Source organism: Pisolithus orientalis, assembly GCF_024613125.1.
Source record: "Pisolithus orientalis strain OTSU chromosome Unknown F5J12scaffold_34, whole genome shotgun sequence".
Taxonomy (NCBI): domain Eukaryota; kingdom Fungi; phylum Basidiomycota; class Agaricomycetes; order Boletales; family Pisolithaceae; genus Pisolithus; species Pisolithus orientalis.
The window spans coordinates 127,350-147,897 of NW_026260815.1; the positions used below are offsets into that span (position 1 = coordinate 127,350).

General features: G+C 44.1%; 4 protein-coding genes across 4 annotated transcripts; 3 read left to right on the forward strand and 1 right to left on the reverse strand.

The window, feature by feature from the left end:
* Positions 1-339: 339 nt before the first annotated feature.
* On the forward strand, positions 340-756 carry F5J12DRAFT_725253 (uncharacterized protein; the record flags this gene model as incomplete). The annotated part of the gene is made up of 1 exon (XM_051741619.1): positions 340-756. A coding segment is annotated over one exon (417 nt), but the record flags the coding sequence as incomplete, so codon positions are not given.
* Positions 757-1,126: 370 nt separating this feature from the next.
* F5J12DRAFT_906972 (uncharacterized protein) lies at positions 1,127-2,848 on the forward strand (the record flags this gene model as incomplete). The annotated part of the gene is made up of 7 exons (XM_051748853.1): positions 1,127-1,295; positions 1,347-1,420; positions 1,442-1,586; positions 1,635-1,684; positions 1,738-2,076; positions 2,101-2,464; positions 2,520-2,848. The coding sequence occupies 7 exons, from the start codon at positions 1,127-1,129 to the stop codon at positions 2,846-2,848; spliced, it is 1,470 nt and encodes a 489-aa protein (XP_051596871.1).
* A 5,937-nt stretch (positions 2,849-8,785) lies between these two features.
* On the reverse strand, positions 8,786-10,055 carry F5J12DRAFT_785185 (uncharacterized protein; the record flags this gene model as incomplete). The annotated part of the gene is made up of 4 exons (XM_051743190.1): positions 8,786-8,874; positions 8,923-9,121; positions 9,214-9,416; positions 9,821-10,055. 4 exons carry the CDS (start codon positions 10,053-10,055, stop codon positions 8,786-8,788), a joined length of 726 nt encoding a protein of 241 aa, XP_051596872.1.
* A 1,318-nt stretch (positions 10,056-11,373) lies between these two features.
* F5J12DRAFT_956987 (uncharacterized protein) lies at positions 11,374-14,150 on the forward strand (the record flags this gene model as incomplete). Its single annotated transcript, XM_051749877.1, has 11 exons — positions 11,374-11,430; positions 11,488-11,578; positions 11,617-11,691; positions 11,835-11,881; positions 11,999-12,082; positions 12,139-12,314; positions 12,367-12,464; positions 12,516-12,517; positions 12,585-12,883; positions 13,206-13,414; positions 13,801-14,150. 11 exons carry the CDS (start codon positions 11,374-11,376, stop codon positions 14,148-14,150), a joined length of 1,488 nt encoding a protein of 495 aa, XP_051596873.1.
* Positions 14,151-20,548: the final 6,398 nt, after the last annotated feature.

Below are 20,548 nucleotides of genomic sequence, written 5' to 3' on the forward strand. Positions count from 1 at the left end.
ATTGCTCTCACCATCTATGTTGACATGCTTGATGAAGTTGATAGATTGACTGACAGAGCAGCCCAGCATGGAGAGCAACAGTCAAGCCAGACCTTGTCTGAAATGATCTTGGGAAGGGTTGAACAGTGAGATGAAGAAAGGAGATCAGACAAGGATGAGACTGATGGATCAGATAGGCTCTCTGAACACTCATCTCAAGGAGGAGATGATGAACAACACCCAGTTAAAAGAAAGCAAGTTGAGCTTGATGTTAGACGTTTCCCTTGGAATGAGTGGCAACAGGCACAAGTTGCCACTCTTGCAGAGGATATCAGAATGACCTTTGAACAAATTTAACTTTACTCAAAGGATCCCAGACAAGTTGTTGAGCACATCCTCTCCACACCAGGATGTCCACCCTTTCCACCCAGTCAGTGGACAAATCTTGTGCAGTGGAAATACATCAACTTGGCCAAAGTCCTTGAATTGGCACATTCCACTGAGCTTGACCCCAAACAATCCCACATTATTGACAACAAGGTTGAATTGTCCTTCAGAGTACTGAAACCTGCAGGAACCATCAAATCAGTGGCAGATCACAACACCACTTTCACAATGTTCATCAAGGCCCTTGCATTCATTTTCCCTCAACAATGGGAGGAGTATTTGGAATACCAAGAACACATTGGTTGCCTCTTCCATTCCATTGAACTGGTCTTCCATTCAAGAGTCATCAACTATGACCATGTGGTCCAAAACCATGTGTCCATCCAATGACACCTATGTGTCACTGATCCTTCCCAATTTGATGACCTTAGGACCACTTTCTTGTCCTCTCATGGCATTGGTTCCCATTCCTCTGAATTCACACCTTCAGTGCAGAGCAGATTTAGATCAGGACTGTCTGGTTGGTTCTGAGACCCCTGTCATTGGTGGAATTGTGGCCTCCATCAAAAGTCTGAAGCCAAGTGTTTCTATGCACACTGCTGCAACTGAAGAGGGTGTCATAGATCACACAAGAGACCTGAATGTTCAAAGGTGGTGAGGGTTTGAGAATGATCAAATTGCACAGGGTCAATGTTTTCATCATCAGTATGTTTGGGGACATAGTCATTCCTTTGTTAGTTGGACTGCTCTTTGGACTGAAATGGCTGTACCCTTGCCTCCACCTCCTCCTGAGGAATTTAAAAACACTGCAGCTGTTGATATGATCTCCTCAAAACCTCATCTGTTCCAGTTTATTACACCCATCAATGTTGACTGCTTCAAGGAGCTCTTATGTGATCATCCTAACTGGAATTTCATCCAGTCTATCTGTTGCAGCCTTCATGAAGGCTTTTGGCCTTACATGCATACTCATCATTGAGACTGGCCCTCTTTATGGGATAATTCTTGTCACCCCTTAAAATCTGCTGAAGAAATAGTGTTCATTAATGCTCAAGTTGAAAAAGAAATTGCCAAGGGTTGCTTCTCAAAAGATTTTGGACTGAACCTTCTACCAGGGGTGTACTCAATGCCTATACACACTGTGCTGAAACCTGGGGTTGAAGAATTCTGGCTGGTCACTGATCATAGCACTGGGGAATATGCACTGAACAATATGATCAGTTGAGAAGATGTATCAGGTGTCACACTTGATAACATCTATGATTTAGGCCAGGCACTCTGTCACTACTGCCTCACTCATCCCTTAGAACATTTGGCTGTTTGGAAAGGGATTGCCTAATGCCCATGCATCCCCTCTGGCAAATCAAACAGGTTGTCACTGTAGGGTCACACTGTTATGTTGATTGTTGCAATGTCTTTGGAGGATGGGCATTGCAGTGCCTCTGGCATGGGTTCATGTCATTAGTCCTTTGGATCATCATCTTCAAACTCCTTGTCATTTATAGCTTCCTTTATGTTGATGATTCATTTGGGTTTGCACCTGAGTCATTGACTGAATGGTATCAACCCTATTCTAAATCGCTTCCAGGCCCACTCATAACTGTTCTTCATCTGTGGGATTCACTTGGCATTCCACATGAGGAGAAGAAACAACTCTCAGGTTTGGTTCTCCCTGTTATCAGTTTTAAGGTTGACCCTAATCTCATGCAGGTGTGCATGACCCTTGAATCCCAGGAATGGCTCCTTGACCAGGTCCATTCCTTTGCACACCAGGGGACTCAACACTCACTTTGTGATTTTCAATGTCTTGCCAGCTACCTCAACTGGGCTCTAAATGTTTATCCCATGCTTCATCCAGGGCTCTCTGCCCTCTATGCTAAAACAGCTGGTAAAGAAAATGTGGGAGCTCTTTTGTGGGTCAACTGCAACCTAGTTCATGAGCTCCAATGGTTTGCCTCACATATTGAGATGTCTGATGGCATCTTTTTCCTCTCTACTGTATCCTGGACTCATTGCTGTCTTCCCACTTCCACTTTGGTGGCTCTCACAGATGCCTCTGATGATGGGTTAGGTTTCTGGTTTCCATCCTTGGGTTTGGGTTACACCTCATCTGTCCCAACTTCCTACCACTCACCCAATTTTCTTCCTGGAAGCCCTAGTTGTCCTGGCTGTGATTCAATATGCCATCCATTTCCTGCCACATGGTGGATGCATGGCTGTATATACAGATAACTTTAACTCCATGTCAATGTTCAATACCCTTGCAGCCCTCCCCCACTACAACTGGATCCTCCTCTCTGCCATTGACACTCTCCTCACTCATGACCTTGATTTCTGTGTGTTTTACATCCCTGGTCAAGAGAATGTCATTGCAGATCACCTTTCTCATGGGCATGTGTCTGATGCTGTGGCCCTTTCCCTGAAGCTTAGTGTTTTGGGTTTTACACCCCCTCAGGATGCGCTGGGGGTTGCCCCTCACTGATGAACATCTCCCCTTTGGCCAGGCAACCATTCCAGGAAGCCTGGCCTTTGGAGCATTTGATCTATGAACACTCCATAGCCCTCAGCATGACTCTTCACCCTAGCACCCAATGCACTTGTTCATCACATCTCAATTCTTACCTGACTTCCTGTGAGATACATGGATTTCCCATCTCTCCCACCCCAGACACCCTTTCCTTTTTTGTAGTTTTTATGTTCCATTACTAAGCTTATGTAAGCAGCATGATCATGTGCCTAAGTCCAAGTATGGACAGGGGTCATTTCACTCCAACATAGAGGAGGTTTTGCAAGTTGTTTTGTCTGTCAATCCCAGTTGGTGATGGGAGGTCTGTGCAATTGAGATCCATGAATAGTAAGTTCTGCTACAATTTGGTGTGTGTCACTGACTGCCCCCCACTTGCAGGATGGTCAGCTGATGACTGAAGTTTACTTGGAAGAAGTCAAGCTCCAGACTTGGTGCAGGTTACTGTCTATATCAGGCAAGTTTCCTGCTCGAAAAAAGCGACCACCTTTGGAGACCTGTAGCATGACATCAGGCTATTAGAATTCAAAAAGCACAGTGTTGGAGTCAGACAGGCATAGAGAAAACATTCTGAGTGGACTGATAAACAAATTTTCATTCCTGAATTGTGGCATGCCAAGATGTCCATGGAATTTCCAGGATTTGTATGGTGGCATTCACTTAGAAAATGTACATCAAAACTGGATAGATTGTAAACACCACTACTTTTGTGTAAGTGCCAATTTGGGGATTGACAAAAGTTCTAATCCTAATCCTAGCAAGAGGTGATTGAGGGTCAACCATCAGTGCAGCAGCATGCATTTAGTCTTAACCATTAGAGACTAGCATGATTTGTGCATTGTATACTCTGATGTCATGCTCCAAACACAACATACAAAAATTGTTAATAACAAGCTACAATGGCTGGCAAAGCTCAGAAGCCTGCAGCTGCTTGTGCATGAACTACTCAATATGCTCCAAAATCAATGAACACCCCACCCAGTCCTCCAAGTCCACCTCCTGGTCACAGGCAGCCACAAAGATGTGACATTATCTGCTGCAACAAGCACATATGTACTTGAGAGACAAGATCATTTCTCTGAACAAAAATCCTCAATACAGGAAACCATTGAGGTACATGGTCACCTATGCATCTTCCTTTCAAAGTCCTGTTGTGAAATTAATTTTATCAAGTTGTTTCAGGGTTGTGTCAAGAAGTATCTGCAGGACCACTGTGATTATACCTTGGACATGCTCAAGCATGTAGAAATATCTGTATCCTACCTTACTGAGTTTATTACTATACCTGTAGGCTACTGAGGGACTACTAGTAGAAAGTACTACAATAGCTTTTTTTGCTTGTGTAAGCACTTTATGTTCCAACAAAGCAAACTTGCTCCTTGTACTTGCATCTGTCTCTATCTCTACCATCTGTTTATGGGAAGTGCAAATGCAGCACTGGATGGAGGCCTAGTGCCCAGGCCTCAGGTCTCACCACAAGGGATGTGCAGCATACAGGCAAGTGCCAGGGGGTCTTGCACATCAGTTTGATGTGGAATAGGCCTTGATGCACTGATCCAACCTTGGTACCTTTTTTTTTCACTCATTTTCAAGTTTTTTTTGTTGATTATATATATATAACCCTCTTGGAAATGTGCTCATACCATAAATTAGAGCATTTTTAGCAAGAGAGATAAAAAATTGATTATTTTTGAAGGCATGAAATGTTTATACAAAAGTAGTGGTATTGAACTGAGTGGCACCATTTGTTGACATATCATCAGACACTGGGCATGGGGAGATGCTGTTGTTGCATTGGAAATCATACACAGGCACAATGATTTCCCATTTCATATGGGAAACATCACAGATGAATGGGATGTGCTGGATGTATTGAAATACTCAGGCACTACACATATCATATGCATTGCCTCATGTCTGCATCAACATCAAAGGCACCTGAGTCATCATCAACACAGCCATCACAGATGCAGTCAGTAAGCCCATCTGCATGATTGTCAGGCACAGAGACTGCCAAATGACTGCCAGGTTAAACCAAGCTTGAGTTCAATTTTTCACTTTGAATTTGTGTCATTTCACTTATGGCTGTGTTCCTCTAGAAGATGCAAAGCTCTAAGATTCAACATCTCCCACCAACACCATGTATGACTACATCTCTCTTTTCATGCCAATTGGGACTGGCCCAGAGCTCCATTGCTGTGTAGCAACCCATTTCCAGCTTGGTGTCCTGGTAGTGACTCAACATCCCATCTCCCTGTAGTGATCATCCCTGTTTATTGAAAAATATGACTTGTACTGCTTGTCTGGCAGCAACTATGGCCATGGTTAAGGAAGTGGCATCAGCATACCAGCAGCCTGGAGTGGGGGTGCATGATCGTCTCCAAACCTTGAAAATCTCTGGCATTAATATTCCAATGGTAAACCAGGCCCTCCTATGGCTTTCCATACCATTCTTGTGGTTCTTGCCAATCTGCACTGGTCATTAGCAGCACCATTTGCACTTGGGCTGATGTCACATACTAAATGTATTGATATCCCCAGTGGCAGGTTTGTTGAGGTGTGGTTCATCAGCCAGTGAGTAAGAGAGGTGAGCTTTATATAGACAGGAATGTGCTTGTAAGGACAAGAGACAAGGGGTAAGAAAAGATACTAGGAGCAGTACATAACCTGTCAACACTGGAAGCATGGGAAAAAATTGCTGGTTCATTAAAGGTTCGTTTTGGTTCATCTAAGGTTCATCTGGCCTTGTAGCTTCCTGAGAGATGGATCATGTCTACCCACATAAAATTTCTCAAATATATATAGAGAGGAACTGGGCATGAGCAGGGCAGCCATGAAGCACCAAGTGATATTCAATGTTGCAGAGTGGTGGAGGTGTGTGATGACAAGGTACTCTGTGATGATGGATGGTAAAAATTGTTGACCCAAGAACCAACAACATCTGACTCTGGTCACCCAGACACCTCCAAGCCAACTCCATTAGTACACCCATGCAGTAAGATTTTGCAGACAGAGAAAACTCCAAAACATGTGCACCATCTCCATATAGTTGAAGTTTGTCACTTTGTTTACAAAGAGAGGGGACTTCAAGGGGGAGGACAGTTGTGGCTTCGATTGGGAACAAGAGAGAACAATGAAACCAAAGCAATGCATCTAATGAAACCTCTGAACTCATGTCATGCAGGACATCATTCCAATCTAATAACATCCTAAGCATCTGATGATCTGCACAAACATGGTGTCTGGCACTTCTGACTTAAGTATTTACCATTGGCCATCCCCTGAAAGCACTTGTCCATTCAGGTTGCAACCAATATTCATTTCCTACTGGCCCCTGATGCTACCTGAATGCTTGTCTATAAACCTACCATTACTAAGGGTGATAGTGATATGTGTATATGTAAGTCAAAAAGCGCAGGGTATTGTCCCCATGCTCACCAAATTAAAGTCTACAAATGCATGGGATCAGTCATACTTCTGACCTGATATCCAAACTGCAAAATATTGAAATTGAGACCACACCACTCACTGATGCCTTCTCAGTCAGTACCAGGTATGTGGTGTGAAAGTCTCAAACTCCTCCTTCATGAGATCCCTCCAGGGGCTTGTCCCTTCATCTGGTTTGGTGACCTTGGCTGAAGAAGGGTCTACACTGTGTATTTTAGCTCTGTGACATGCCCCAAGCATCATAAATTCCAGTTTACAAACCAATACTTACTGCAGTTCCTCCAATGACCAATATGCTAGGACCCAGCAGCAGTGCTAGTCACCATTACTGGCATGATATGTCCACCTATGATGAAGACCCTAAATCACTGGGCAAGCTGCACTTGCACTTGCTGCCACAGTGGCAGGCTTTATCATACCTCATCATCACTAATCATATTAACCTACAACATGAAAAGCCTTGGTCTGATTCTGGTGTGACCTAGGTGGATGAAGCAATGTGTTATTTCACAGGGAGTTCATAGTGAGGATACAGCCTCAGCCATGGCATAGTGAGACTCATTGTCACTGCAAGATTGTATGAAGATAAAACAACCCTCCTTGGGAAGGATGCATGGTGCCCATGTGAATGAGATGGGGTTTCTTCTTGCCTCACAGGATGACATGCATGGGGGGGAGCCCTCCATGTGTAGACACTCCTCAAGGAAGCTGTTGCAGCCAATCATGGCACTCTCTATCTGCAAAAGCTGAGAAAATTGCCACATGCAATGACTGGGATATCAATGTATTTGATTTCCACTCAGCATTCCTAAATGGCAAACTTGGAGATGGTGAAGACATCTACATGGAGCTCCCTGAGGGCTACACTGTAGAGCAGAATTTTTCCTGTCCAGTTGGGAAGCTAAACATCACATTATATGGCTCAAAACAAGGCACACTTCGATGGTACCAGAAGCTATGTGCCACTCTTGCAGATCTTGGACTCACCAGGGCACACACAGACTGGGGGGTATTCCATGGTCACATAGGACCAGCAATTCTCATTCTTGCCAGCCATGTCGATGACTGCACTGTAACAGGCAGTTCCCCATTGTTAATTTGCTCATTCAAACAGGAGCTAAACACTCATTTTAAAATCTCTGACCTAGGGCCCATCAGTTGGCTACTTGGGATGAAGGTGACATGGAACAGAGAAGCCTGCACCATATCACTATCCCAGCAGTCCTACATTGAGGCCATTCTGATGAAATATAACCTCACTGACTGCAAGCCTGCCACAATTCTGATGGACCCCAGAATAAAACTCTCATGTGGAGAAATTCTGCAGCCAGCTGAAGAAGCTGCATGCATGAAAAATGTACCCTACTATGCTGCTGTAGGCTCCCTTATGCACCTTGCTGTTGGAACATGCCCAGACATCACATTTGCTGTCTCCACAGTCATGCAGTTCAATAATGCACCCAACATGGCTCACTGGGAAGCTGTAAAACAAATCTACAGGTATATCACAGGCACAAAAGCACTCGCTTTGATGTTTGGAAATACAGAATGAGGCCTCGAGGGCTATACTGATGCAGACAGAGCTTCACAAGAGCATTGACAGGCTATCAGTGGATACACATATCTACTGGATGGTGGAGCTATTAGTTGGGCTTTGCACAAACAAGAACTTGTCATGCTCTCAACTGCAGAAGCAGAGTACATTGCAGCAACTCATGCAGCCAAAGAGGGCTTTTGGCTTCAACAACTCATCAGAGAAGTTTTCTGACCACTCAAACATCCTATCCCACTGTATTCTGACAGCCAATCTGCCATCACACTCACCAAGGATGGCAGCTACCATGCTCACACCAAGCACATCAATATACAATACCATTTCATTCATTTCACTGTGGAAAACCATTCCTTTTGTTTAATTTATTGTCCTACTGATGACATGGTTGCTGATACCCTTACCAAACTGTTACCTAGCATCAAGGCAAAACACTTTGCATCTGCACTCAGACTCCATTCCAATTGAGGGGGAGTGTCAAGAATGTGTTCCAGAATTACAGTAGCCTCTCAGAGTTTTGCCCAGAGGGCTTGGAATTTCTCCCCAACCCTTGGAATTAAATTCCAATGTCAATGCACTTACTAATTACCATACTATAAATTTTCTGCACCATTGTTTTCCACCTCAATGACTACTTCATACACTGAGGTGAGTATAGCTAGATTCCCACTCATTTACTCAGTACTGATGTAGTGTAGAAACTCATACCTTCATTAGGTACTAATACAGTGACTACTTTGTACACTGAGAAACTCATACCTTTGTTAAGAATAACCTCCCTCTCCCATTTCTGATCTTTATGCAGATCCAAGGGGAGATCTGAATTGTTGAAATGCACTTGTGCAGGGATGGTCTGTACTTGACTTGATGAATCACTCGCTATGATAGATCTCTTGCTAGTAGATGTGGCTGATAAGCTGGACATAGAGTTGCAAGCTTGTATCTTGATCTTCTTTGGCATGCCCTTTGTAACTGTGATGCACAACTGAAAGAAAATAAAAGATGAAGGAACACAGGGAAAGGTGGTTAGTACATACCTTGGCCATGGCATTCTTGTGCCCCAAAACACAGATGGTATCATCTAGATTGCTGCAGTTATCATCAATGCCATCACCCTCAACCTCAGAGGTTGAGACATATTCCAACTTGGCTACTTTCCTCTTGACATTGGTGAGTCTGGTGGCAGTATCATTGGCCTCACAATCCTTGGCCATTGTGGCAGCACACTGAGACTACCATTGCATGAGTAAAAACTGTCTCAGTGTGAAAGATACTCAACAAGAACATTTTGAAGAGTGGGGACATCCAAAACCAGAGGTCTCACTGGCCAACTAGCTTCACCATCTTTGCAATCAGGTGGCAAGTCCAAGTTTTCTGGTAGTTGGGATTCAAACTCATAGTTGTATTGGGGGTCATTTGGCAGTGGAGAGCCAAGATTGAATACATGGAACTCAATGTTGGTAGTACTTGTAGCAAGGGTACTTGTGGATGGAGGTGGTGCAGCTGATGTGCAAGGACTGGCATGCACTTGAAGATCATGTAGAGCTTGTGTTGACAGTGTTCACCCAATTTTTGACATGCTTAGATAAAGTCAGTTTATTGTCAGAGCTAGCAGTTGTTAGGACATTCACAAAGAACAGTGTTGCCTCAGTTAGGAGGAACATGTTAAGAAGTGAGATGCACATCAAACCAGCACTAGTGCTGATGCTATTGTCATGTGTTGATGGCAGGGATGCTTTGTTGCATGTGGAGATTATCGCTTCATGCAGCAATTTCGCATTTGCTGCTTTTGTCCCTTTCCCCTTCATCACTACAGGTCCAGTGTTGTCTTCCATGTCAGCTAATAGGGTAAGTGGCTCACTCATCCCTACAAAGAAAATCAGCCTCATTCTTTCTTGGTTAAGCATGATAGATACTGCTATTTCTCTCACTTCTTTGCCCACCAACAGCATGAGGATGAGGACAAGGACATGGCTTGACTGGCTTAGCACCAGTGGCAACACCACATTGGTTGACTTCCATTTTATCCTCAATTTTGCTGATCCATTGGTAACCTTTCTTCATCACTGCAATCTTTTTGGTAAGGGCTTCCTGGGTGCATTCATCATTGGCCTCCTCCATGTCATCTTGATTGGCTGTCAAGGACAATCCTACCAGGATGCACATTAGCCACCTGGCATTTTGGGAAACCACACACAAGTGTCTCCTGTGGACACTCTGCAACTGGTTGGTTGTCCATATCTTGAAGTGCAAAGGGTCATTGGCAGTGCATGAAGTAATGAATGTATGAGTTTCTCAGTGCACAAAGTAGTGACTTTATTAGTACCTAACAAAGGTATGAGTTTCTACACTACATCAGTACCAAGTAAAGGAATGGAAGTATAGGTATGCTCACCTCAGTGCATGAAGTAGTGACTGAGGTGGAAATAATGGTACAGAAAATTTATAGTACCATAGTTAGTAAGCAGATTGACATCGGAATTTAATTCTGAAGGTTGGGGAGAAACTCTGAGCCCTTTGGGCGAAACCCTGAAGATGCTACCATAATTCCAGAATGCATTCTCAACATGAAGGTGGAAGATGAAGAGATGGAAAAAAAAGGTACACCCTGCTGCCATCTCTTTTGGCTTAGTTCAATTCTCTGTTCAGTCAGCAAATCTTTGCTGTCCCACAGTAGCCCCCATTACTCATAATTTTTCTTTCAGATATGACTCCCTGCATGAAGCCTGGCTGCTGTCAATGGTTCAGGAATAAGTCAGGCCCAACCCAGCATGTCAACCTATACCACCCAGTATTTCTGCCTATCAGCATCACTGCACTGGTAGAACAGCCAGATCAGGCACCATTGCCCAAAGAAGAGGAATTCCAGTTCCAGCCAGATGATGACTATAGTGACCCATCCACAAACCTTTTGAATCCAACCCTTTTGGCAGAATTCATTGGACCAGGCAACAAGTATTATTGGAATTATCACCCAGACCTCACCAGTATGCAGCATGGGTTAAAGAATTAAGTATTTACTGATGCATTATTCAACAGGGCAGCCTTGTGATTCATCTGGAAACCCCCTCCCAGTTGGACAGTCATCCCTGGAAACTCCTTCTGAAAAGCAACCTAGCAATTGGTCACCATACTCCAATCATTTGGAGTTTGAGCTAGCTGACTTTCTGTTCACCTGCAGCCAATATCAACAAGTTACTAGATCTCTGGAATGTGACACTACTCAGTGCTGGCAGCCAGCCTGTCTTCAAGGATAGTGCTGAAATGTACAAGATGATCAATCACACTATACTTGGTGATGTACAGTGGGAGAATTTTTGCATATCCTATACCAGTGAATGGCCAACTAATAATGTGCCATCATGGATGAATGCTGCATATGATATTTGGTTCTGGGACCCTAAAGATGTTATTCACGATATGCTTTCCTGACCCAAGTTTTGGGTGACATGGATTACTGGCTGTTTGGGAATATGAGAATGTGATGGACAAGAGACAATGGGAGGAGTTCATGTCTGGTGATTGGATGTGGACACAAGTGGTGCATCATTTATCTTCTATGTCTCTGAGTGCTGTACTAATGGCATGCAAATAACAGGATATAATTTCTTGTGATTCAGACACACATGTGTCAACCTTCATTCCAATCATCCTTGGCAGTGGCAAGATGACTGTGTCAGTTGCAACTGGTCAAAATGATTATTATCTCCCCTCTACCTTTCAATAGGTAACATAAGCAACAAAGTCCATCATGCACATCACAACAGTGTCACTCTCATCACTTTCCTTGCAATCCCACATAGTAAGTGCATCTGATAGATTCATAGGAAAGTAATGGTGCTAATGAGAGATATACTTGTAGCTGACAAAGAGCATGCACCCATGATGTGTTCTGACAATGCAGTTCAGTGATGGACACTATTACCACATAACTTTTGGACTCAGCCCTTACATTCGCTGATTACAAGGAGCAAGTCCTTCTGGCATGTATTGTGTGAGGATGGTGTGCAAAGTATGTCTTTCTACTTTCCAACTCTTACTATCAACTAACTAGAATCTCAGATGTCTTGCAGTGAGGCAGGAACTCAGATACTGATGCACTTTATCAGAGTCATGGACATGCAGAAGCACTGATTGAGGAGTTTGATCTCAAGACCTTATGGGATGTGTGTGGCATTGTGGGTGATATAATTGTAAGTATTGTTTCACTTAGATTCTACTGTGCCTGTGTCCTGAAAACTGATTTCAGCTGTTCACCAGCAGCTGTCCCTGTGCCAATATATACCAACTCATCACCCCTGACATACTACACCAGATCATCAAAGGGACATTCAAGGATCATTTAGTTGAGTGGGTTGAAAGCTATTTGAAGACTGGGCATGGCACAACAAAGGTGAATGCAATCTTAGATGATATTGACTGGAGGTATGTCTGCTTTAATTTACATTTCTTTCTTTCCTCATGTAGGATACCTTAGAATCACAGCCATTGTGCCTTTCACAGGGCTCCATCGCTTTCCTGAGGGCCACCATTTCAAACAGTGGACTGGCAATGAGCTCAAAGGTGCTAATGAAGGTAATTTTAGAATGGGTTATTTACTGTCTGTCATTAACAATTGACCCATAGGTGTATCTACCTGCCATTGAGGGACATGTACCAACAGAGATTGTGTGAACATATCACACTTTGTTGGAGTTCACATACCTGGTCCATCACAATGTCTTCACTGAAGAAACCTTGGTTGCAGTTCAAGATACCATTGACTGCTTTCACAAGTACTGGGAAATATTTCTCCAATTGGGAACCATTCAAACCTTTTCCTTACCATGCCAGCATGTGATGAAATGCTACCCTGATCTTATACATTTATTCAGGGCACTGAATGGACTTTGCACATCAATGACTGAATCAAAGCATATCAATGCTGTGAAGGACCTGTACCAGTGGACCAAGCCGCTGGGCCAAATGCTCATCATCAATCAGCACTTAGATGAGTTGGCAGCCTCAAAGGGATTTCAATGAATGAGGGATGCTAGAGGGACACTGCCTCATGGCAACTATACAGCTCCTTTTGACTCAAGTTTAGTCATTGGACAATCATATTGATTTTCATCATATTCACATGAAGTAAACAGATGGCAGAGAGAATGGTGGTACATCACAAGTCCTAGGTTCTGGTCCCTATAACAAAGACAATGGTGAGGCTGTAGACTGCCCAATGTCCATGGAGGCACATGTTGAACTTGCTCGCACCACTCATATGTACCTTATTAACCTGAGTATTGCAGCAGCTCACAATCAACCTCTTGTGTTCAGAATGAAGTGGGCCAGAACTGTGACAGATCTTGCAATTGAACTCAGTCTATTGTGTCTCCCTACCATTTTGGAGGAGTTCCTGTGTCAACAAGCCAATGCTGAAGACTGCTGTGATCTCTGCAACATTCTACTATCTGAGCACCCCATCTACAGCAACAAAATCACTGTCATTGATGTTAGAGCACAGTATGCTGTCCAGTCGACACTGAGTTGATTATGTAATATGTTAGGTACTTAGTTTACACTGCATCTTACCTTACACCTCAGACTTTGTCATTTCAAGTCTGAGGTACAGTGTTATTCCACTACTAAAGTACACCTTTCTTTACTCACTACCTACGCAGTTCTGTGTCTAGGTTAGTAGATAATAAAGACTTTGTCATTTCAAGTCTGAGTTCTGTGTCTAGGCTAACTTGGGTAGCCTTCTGCTCTCACCCTACCCACAAAAGTTGATTCTGCAGCTGCACTATTCTATGTGCCAAGTGATATCAGTGGTATTGGTGGCATGCAGCATGAGCATATCATATCTGCTTGTGTCATTTGTGGCAGAACAGGCCACCCCAGTATCACTGTGCATTTGTGAATACTAATCTAGGGCTGAAGGGGATGCAAGGTTTGGACATTGTGCATATCCTTGGGTTTTTTTCCTTCATTTCCCAAAGCAAGTGTTGCCCATGTGCAGTAGTGCAGTGGTTTCATCATGTTGGGGATGACCCAGGGATGTGGATCATATGCCCAGCCCTTACTGCAGATTGTCACCCAGCCACTGCTGACATACACATAGACATCATATATTGTGTGGCACACCTTGTTCCCTTGTATGGCACCCACCCCATTCCCAGAACCATAAGGCCACATCATTCTTATGACATATTTACCACCTTCTATATGAACAGATTTATTGATCATCATGCATTTTCACTTTTATCAGATTCATATTTGTAGTGTGCTTGATTGTATGCTTGAATTCTATAGTAACTTGACAGAAACTAAGTAGGAAGTAACTCAGCCACTGCCTGAGTATGGGCAAGATGACTGAGGTTTTGTAAGTAAGAGAGATTACATTCAGTCATGCTCAGTCAAAAATTACTTATTGGGTATCATCTCCCAGCTTGAGCCCCATTTTCCTGACATATGTTGTGTCTGGAATTCCAACTTTGTGTGCTGAACCCTACATGGGTCTCTCCATCATTTCACTCAGCCTGCTTCTCACACACAGTCACTCTTGTGGGACCATCTCCTACATGCCCTTCATTCCTGCCCTTCCCCTTTTGAATATGACAACCTCTGTTGGCTTGTTATGCTCTTCTGCAGTTTCTTTGGGCTCCTTCATGTTGGGGAATTAGTCTGGCCTGACTCTAGTGGCCTTTGTGACCATGCCTGTCTCTCATCTCACTCATCTGTATCTATTGATCAATCCTCCTTCACTTTTGGTGTACCTCAGCACAAGTCTGATGTTTGCTTTGAAGGTCACCTTATTTGCATCACTCACAGCACTCTGCTGGGTGATCCCTATACTATTTTTCTGTGATATCTTGCAGGTTGCGATTCCACCTTTCCTCTCCATCCCTTCCTTTGGCTGTGAGCAGATGGCTCTATCCCCACTTGTGCTTGGTTCTTAACTCACTTTTGCACCTTCTTCCCTGACCCCTGTTGATGCACATTAATTATATTTCTTACACCAGTAATATCTTACATAAGCACAGTCATTTCAGCACATTGTTTTTCCTTTGTGCACCTCAGCCTTCTCCCAATAGAAGCCTGAGGTGAGGTTCCTTTATTATGAGTTACAGCTATCTTACTGAAGCTATTTAGTATTTTCTCTTGTTAGGTTAGTTGTACCTCAGTCTTCTCCCAATAGAAGCCTGAGTATCTTCTCTTGTTAGTCTGTCACTACTCAGAAACACCCCTTCAGAAGGTTATGAGCCCTGCTCAGCTCTAACCACTGCAGTTTTAATTCCAGTCACTCTCTAGTTCTACAAGGTCATGCTAAACAATGTTGAATCCAACTCTGTCTATCTCAGTTGGTCCTCAGATGGGTCCTTCTACTGCTACAGTCACTACTCTGTTGTCATCTAGCAAGGTTGCTGCTCCCTCAAGTCAGCTCTATGATATTCCATTGCTTGCAGATGATGGAGGAAACTTTCAAATGTGGAAGTTTCATGTACAGAAGGTTCTCAAGATTCAAGGCCTGTGGGAGGTGGTTGGTGGCTCAGCCATGAAGGCTCCTGATGCTGCCACTCACCCAGACAAGTATATGGAGTGGGTGATGAAAGATAGGGAAGCCAGTGCACAGATTACCCTGACACTCAAGGATGAGCCTTTGAGTGGGGTCATGTATGCAAAAACTGTGTCAGAGACCTGGAAGCACCTTAGTGAACAGTATGAGGGCAAAGGGAAACAGACAATTGCCTACCTCATTGGAGAACTTTTTTGTGGAACCCTTGTTGATGATAGCCCAATGGAGACTCAGCTAAATGCAATGCAACAGAAGGCACTCATACTGAACTTGCTTGGACAGACTCTCAATGAGTCACTGGTTGCAATTGCAATGGTGATCTCCTTACCTGCTTCATACTCAGTTCTTCAAACCATTCTCATGTCAACAAATGACAAGTTGGCTGTGGACTCTGTAATCTCACAAGTCCTCATAGAGGAGAGGACATGCCAGGGCTTGCAGGGTCACTCAGCCCTCACAGCTGGAACTGGTGCAAAGTCAAAGTCTAAAGGGAAAGGGAAGGAAAAGTCAAAGATAAAGTGCTACAACTGCAAGGAGGTTGGGCATACAAAGAACAACTGCCCAAGCCTGAAAAAGAAGGCAGATGATGAGAAGACTCCATCCTCATCAGAGAAGAAAGAGAAGGGAGCAGACAAGGCTGATCTCACAGTGAAGGTTGCCCAGGTAGTTGAGGATCCAGCTCTTTGGCTGTTTGTGGCAAATGCAAGTCCAGAAACCAGCCCCTTGGAGTGGGTGGTAGACTTGGGTGCATCAGCACATATGTGCTGCCAGCGGTGGTGGTTTGCCACATTTAGGGTCTTGGAACCATCACAACTGGTTGTTATTGGTGATCCCCTGGCAATGCTGCATTCCCATAATGCCCTGCACAGAAAAGAAAGTTGTGAGTTGAATGGTGACTGGCAACTGACAATTTTCAGAGCTACTATGAAATATCAGGTGGCTACTTATTTGATCAAGGATGTGATCAAAAACTTCTGGCCATACACAAAGGCATCTAAGAAACAGATGAGGGCAATGGTCAGCAAAATGGTCAAGCAGGCTGAGCTGCAATGACCACATCAATGGTACAGCAGGTTTTTCATGAACCTGTGCACACTCTACTTTGTCCTTCAGAGCCTCAATTGCATTCAGGAGCTGTCCACACCACCTATCCCTCTCAACCATCAAGTCTGTATCATCAGAAACACTGGAGTTGGAATCCATTGAGATCAGAGAGATCAGAGAGATCAGAGACAGCAGAGTAATGAAGAGGATGCTCTGAGATGAATCAGAATCCCTGTATGTTGCAGTTGAATCACTATTATCACTACTATCAACTTCACAATGTGCATTTTCCAGCCCAGCTGTTGCTACTTCCAAGCTAGCTTCATCAAGTTGTCTGAGGAGATTTTTGTGGAGAGATTTGCAGGGCATTGTTCTTCAAGTCTTAGCTATTTAATTATTTGATATACTGCTAAAACTACTGTAATTTATTTTGAGTCCAACAGGATGCCACACTGTTCAGCTTGTTGGAGTTGAAAATGTAGTGGCCAGAACATGATTCCAGAGCCAGTGCCAGAACACAGACAGAGCACTTCCAGAGCACTTCCAGCACCACCTTGAGCACCACTACTGTTCTAAGCTCATGGTTGTGCTTGTGGACACTAGCAAAAGTAAACTCTGCATTTGGCACAACCCCAAAAACAAAAGTACATATGCCCTCCATTTTTTATGATAGATGAGTACTAATGCAGCTATAGCAAATCTGCTCACATCCAAGAGTTCAGTTATCATCAGCACCCTGCCATCATTTGACTTGAAACTGCCAAGGGGAAGCAGATCTTCTGTAGTCTTGCAGTTGATCATCTTGGACTGGGTTGACTCCCCAATCAAGAAGACTAAGCTGAAGAGGGCCACACCTGCCAGAGGTGATGTTGAAGAGGAAAACTCAGCCACCATTGACACTTCCAACAGCATTGAAGAGGTTCCTGTGACCAAGCCTGGTACTTCCACCACTGCCTCTGGGATGCAGTTTGTGGGTGTATTTTATCCTCAACAGCCTTCCAAGTCAAAAATCACAATAACTTCTGAACTTGTCATCTCTGACAATAGCTTGATCTCTGCAAGCAAGTTACCCAGTGATCACTACCTGCCCAATCAACAATCCTGAGGTGTCCAGGACAGTGAGATGGATATAGATGATGGTGAGGTCAAAAGGAATGGCATTGAGGACAGCATCTCTGACTATGCACAAGAACCACTGTCATGTAAGCATAAAGTCAAGGGCCATGAAGTGGGTGATCTGAAGCAGAAAAGGAATGGCTCACCTTTGTGTAGCATGGGCCATGCATCTAAATGGAACATGACCATAGGGTTCAAAGGCTCATTGGCTCCTATGACCTGTAGCAAGACCCACCATTGCATTCCTTCTTCACCAATGTATATTTCATTGGAGGATGCTTTTGTGTGGAGAGGTACTTGGTCTGATGTTCCACTGGATACTCACAAGGAGTCCATTCAGACTGTGCAGGTGCTCCCCCCCCCCCCAATTATTCCTGACTCTACTGTCATTCCTGGTTCTGCACAGGAACATACTTCATGCAATATTTGGGACTCTCACAAGGAGGCTGCCAACATTCTGAAGGTGATCATCCCAACCATTACCCTGGGCAGCTCTGTTGATTGCAATGTCTCACCTACTGACTCTGATAATCTGTCCATCCCCATCACTTCTCTCCTTGAACCCTCTGCTGACACCATTATATGCAGTAATACTCATTTACTGGACACTTCTGTTATGCTTGACTGAAGTCAAGATGTAGGGAGAGCTCAAATGCAGACAATGGGTTTCTACTGAGCAACAGTTGCAGTAACCTTTGTAAATGACAAAGGATTTGGTCAATGCTGGTAAGAGTGATCCAGGTTAGGGATACTGAGGGCAAAGTTCTGAGAGAATGCTGCATATGATTGAGCAGCTCAAGCCTGGGTTTCCAGGACTTGAGCCAACAGCTTAAATACTGTACAAGAGACAGACCATGAGGCATCCACATGTAACAAGGTAACTATGCAATTGGTGGAGATAGAGAGCCATCAGATCAGAGAAGAGATGGCTCTAAAAGGAAAGATAGTCCAACAGATCAAACATGAGGTAAACATAACATGAAAAGAGAAAACAGGGGTGAAACATAACATTACCTCCTTTCTAAGCATTGAAGTCCCCAACTTCAACTACTCTCTGTAAGGCTCTCTGGTCATGTTGCTAATGGTGGAGTCATCAAAATCAAAGTCATTGTCATACAAATCATTATCCTCACTCCCAATGAGGGTATGATCATCTACCACTCCAGGGGTGGCAATTCTTTCTTGTAATGGCTGGCAAGGGTGCAAGGATGGGCATTGAGCCTGAGTATGTCCAGGACAAGTGGCATGGCAAAGTGGGCACTCATAAAGTCCACAGTTAACACAGATATGACCAAGACAGTGGCAGACATAACACACTTGATGATAGTGTGGATTGGAAGGAGTAAGAGGGCAATCAGTCTTGGTGAGTGCATTCAACACAGGAGATGGGGGCAACTGTGCAAGGGTTTCAACAATGTTTAAGATGTAGTCAAGTTCAGCTCTGGAGATGCCAAAGGCAGTCTCAGGGTCAATTTCAGTGGAGAGTCATGGGACTCACAAGGCTGTGGATTAAGGCCTGACAAACAGCAGGCACAAGGTCTGTCAGCTCTTCTGAGAGAGTGAGATGAGTGGGAGGATCAGGAGGATGATGGTGACAACTCCAGAGGGGAGGACAACACAGAGGAGACCAGAGGGGGGGTTGCAGTTGAAGGTCTTCTGGACCCAGGAGGGGGAGGAGCAATCAACATAGGGTACTGACAGACATTGTAGATGAGGTCAGCTCCACCAAGAACATCAAAGAGTCAGAGGAGTAAGGGAACTTGTTCATATGCTATTTCATTCAGGATGGTGCATGCAGGGGACAGAAGAGGGTTCTGTCAGTTAACATATCAGGACAACTCTTCAAGTCAAAGAGCTTGGATGGTAGTGTGATAAACCAGATTGAGAGGGGAGTTCTCATCAACCTCATGATAGACAGTGCCAATGATGGCAGGGTCAGTGACAAAGAGGCAGTATGAAGCAATCATTTGATTGCTAGTGGGTTATCACTGGCAATGAGCGAAGGGGGTGTGACAGCAAGAAGGCTCATGGGGGTAAGTGTAATGACAAGGGGGGCATTTCTATGAGGACTCTTCTGATGGTGCAAGTAGAGCATTGAGTGGGTTGTTTCTGAGGGGGGAAGTCTTTAGGGAAGCATTTCTTATATGCAGAGAGTGTATCATCCATGTGTTCAAGGTGTGCTTCTTTTTGCCATGAGTTTTCAGATGAAGGATAGCCCTTCCATTTGATTAAAAAGGCATGTCCATGGCTGGACCTTTTATGGCTGACTATCACCTCAACCTCATATTCCTCTTCCTCATTGATCAGGTCAGGTGGTGGAGCCAGGAAGTTCAGTCCGTGAACATCATTTTCATGGTAGGGTGATAAGAGAGGCATGGAAGACATTATGGATCTTCCATCATGCAGGAATTGTGAGGTGGTAGGTAATTGGAGATAGGACTTTGGAGATGACAAAGGGTCCTTCTCATTTTGGAGTGATCTTTCTATTTTCATAGGAACATTTCAGGTTTCATGCTTCAAGCCAGACCTTATCACCTTTTTGGAAGGGGGAGAAGGGTTGTGATCAGCAGTCTTTCATCATTTTTCTGGCTAGATCATGTGCTGCAAGGGCTTCTTCTCTAGCCTTTTGGAGTTCTTTGAGTCTGGACTCAGCATCAGGAAGGTGGATTTCTGTGATAAGGGATGGGAGGGGTTTCAGTTCATACCCATACATGAGGTAGAACAGTGACTGATGGGTGATGGAATGAGGGCAGTGATTATGTGCAAATTCTGCCATAGGGAGGTTGTCCACCCATGAGGTGGGGTTGTTCTGGCAGAAGATTCAGAGGTATGTTTCAACTTCCTGGTTCATGTGTTCTGTTTCTCCATCAGTCTGAGGGTGATATGCTGTAGAGAGGGCAAGGGAGTATCCCAGGAGGGAATCAAGTTCTTTTGCAAATGCAGA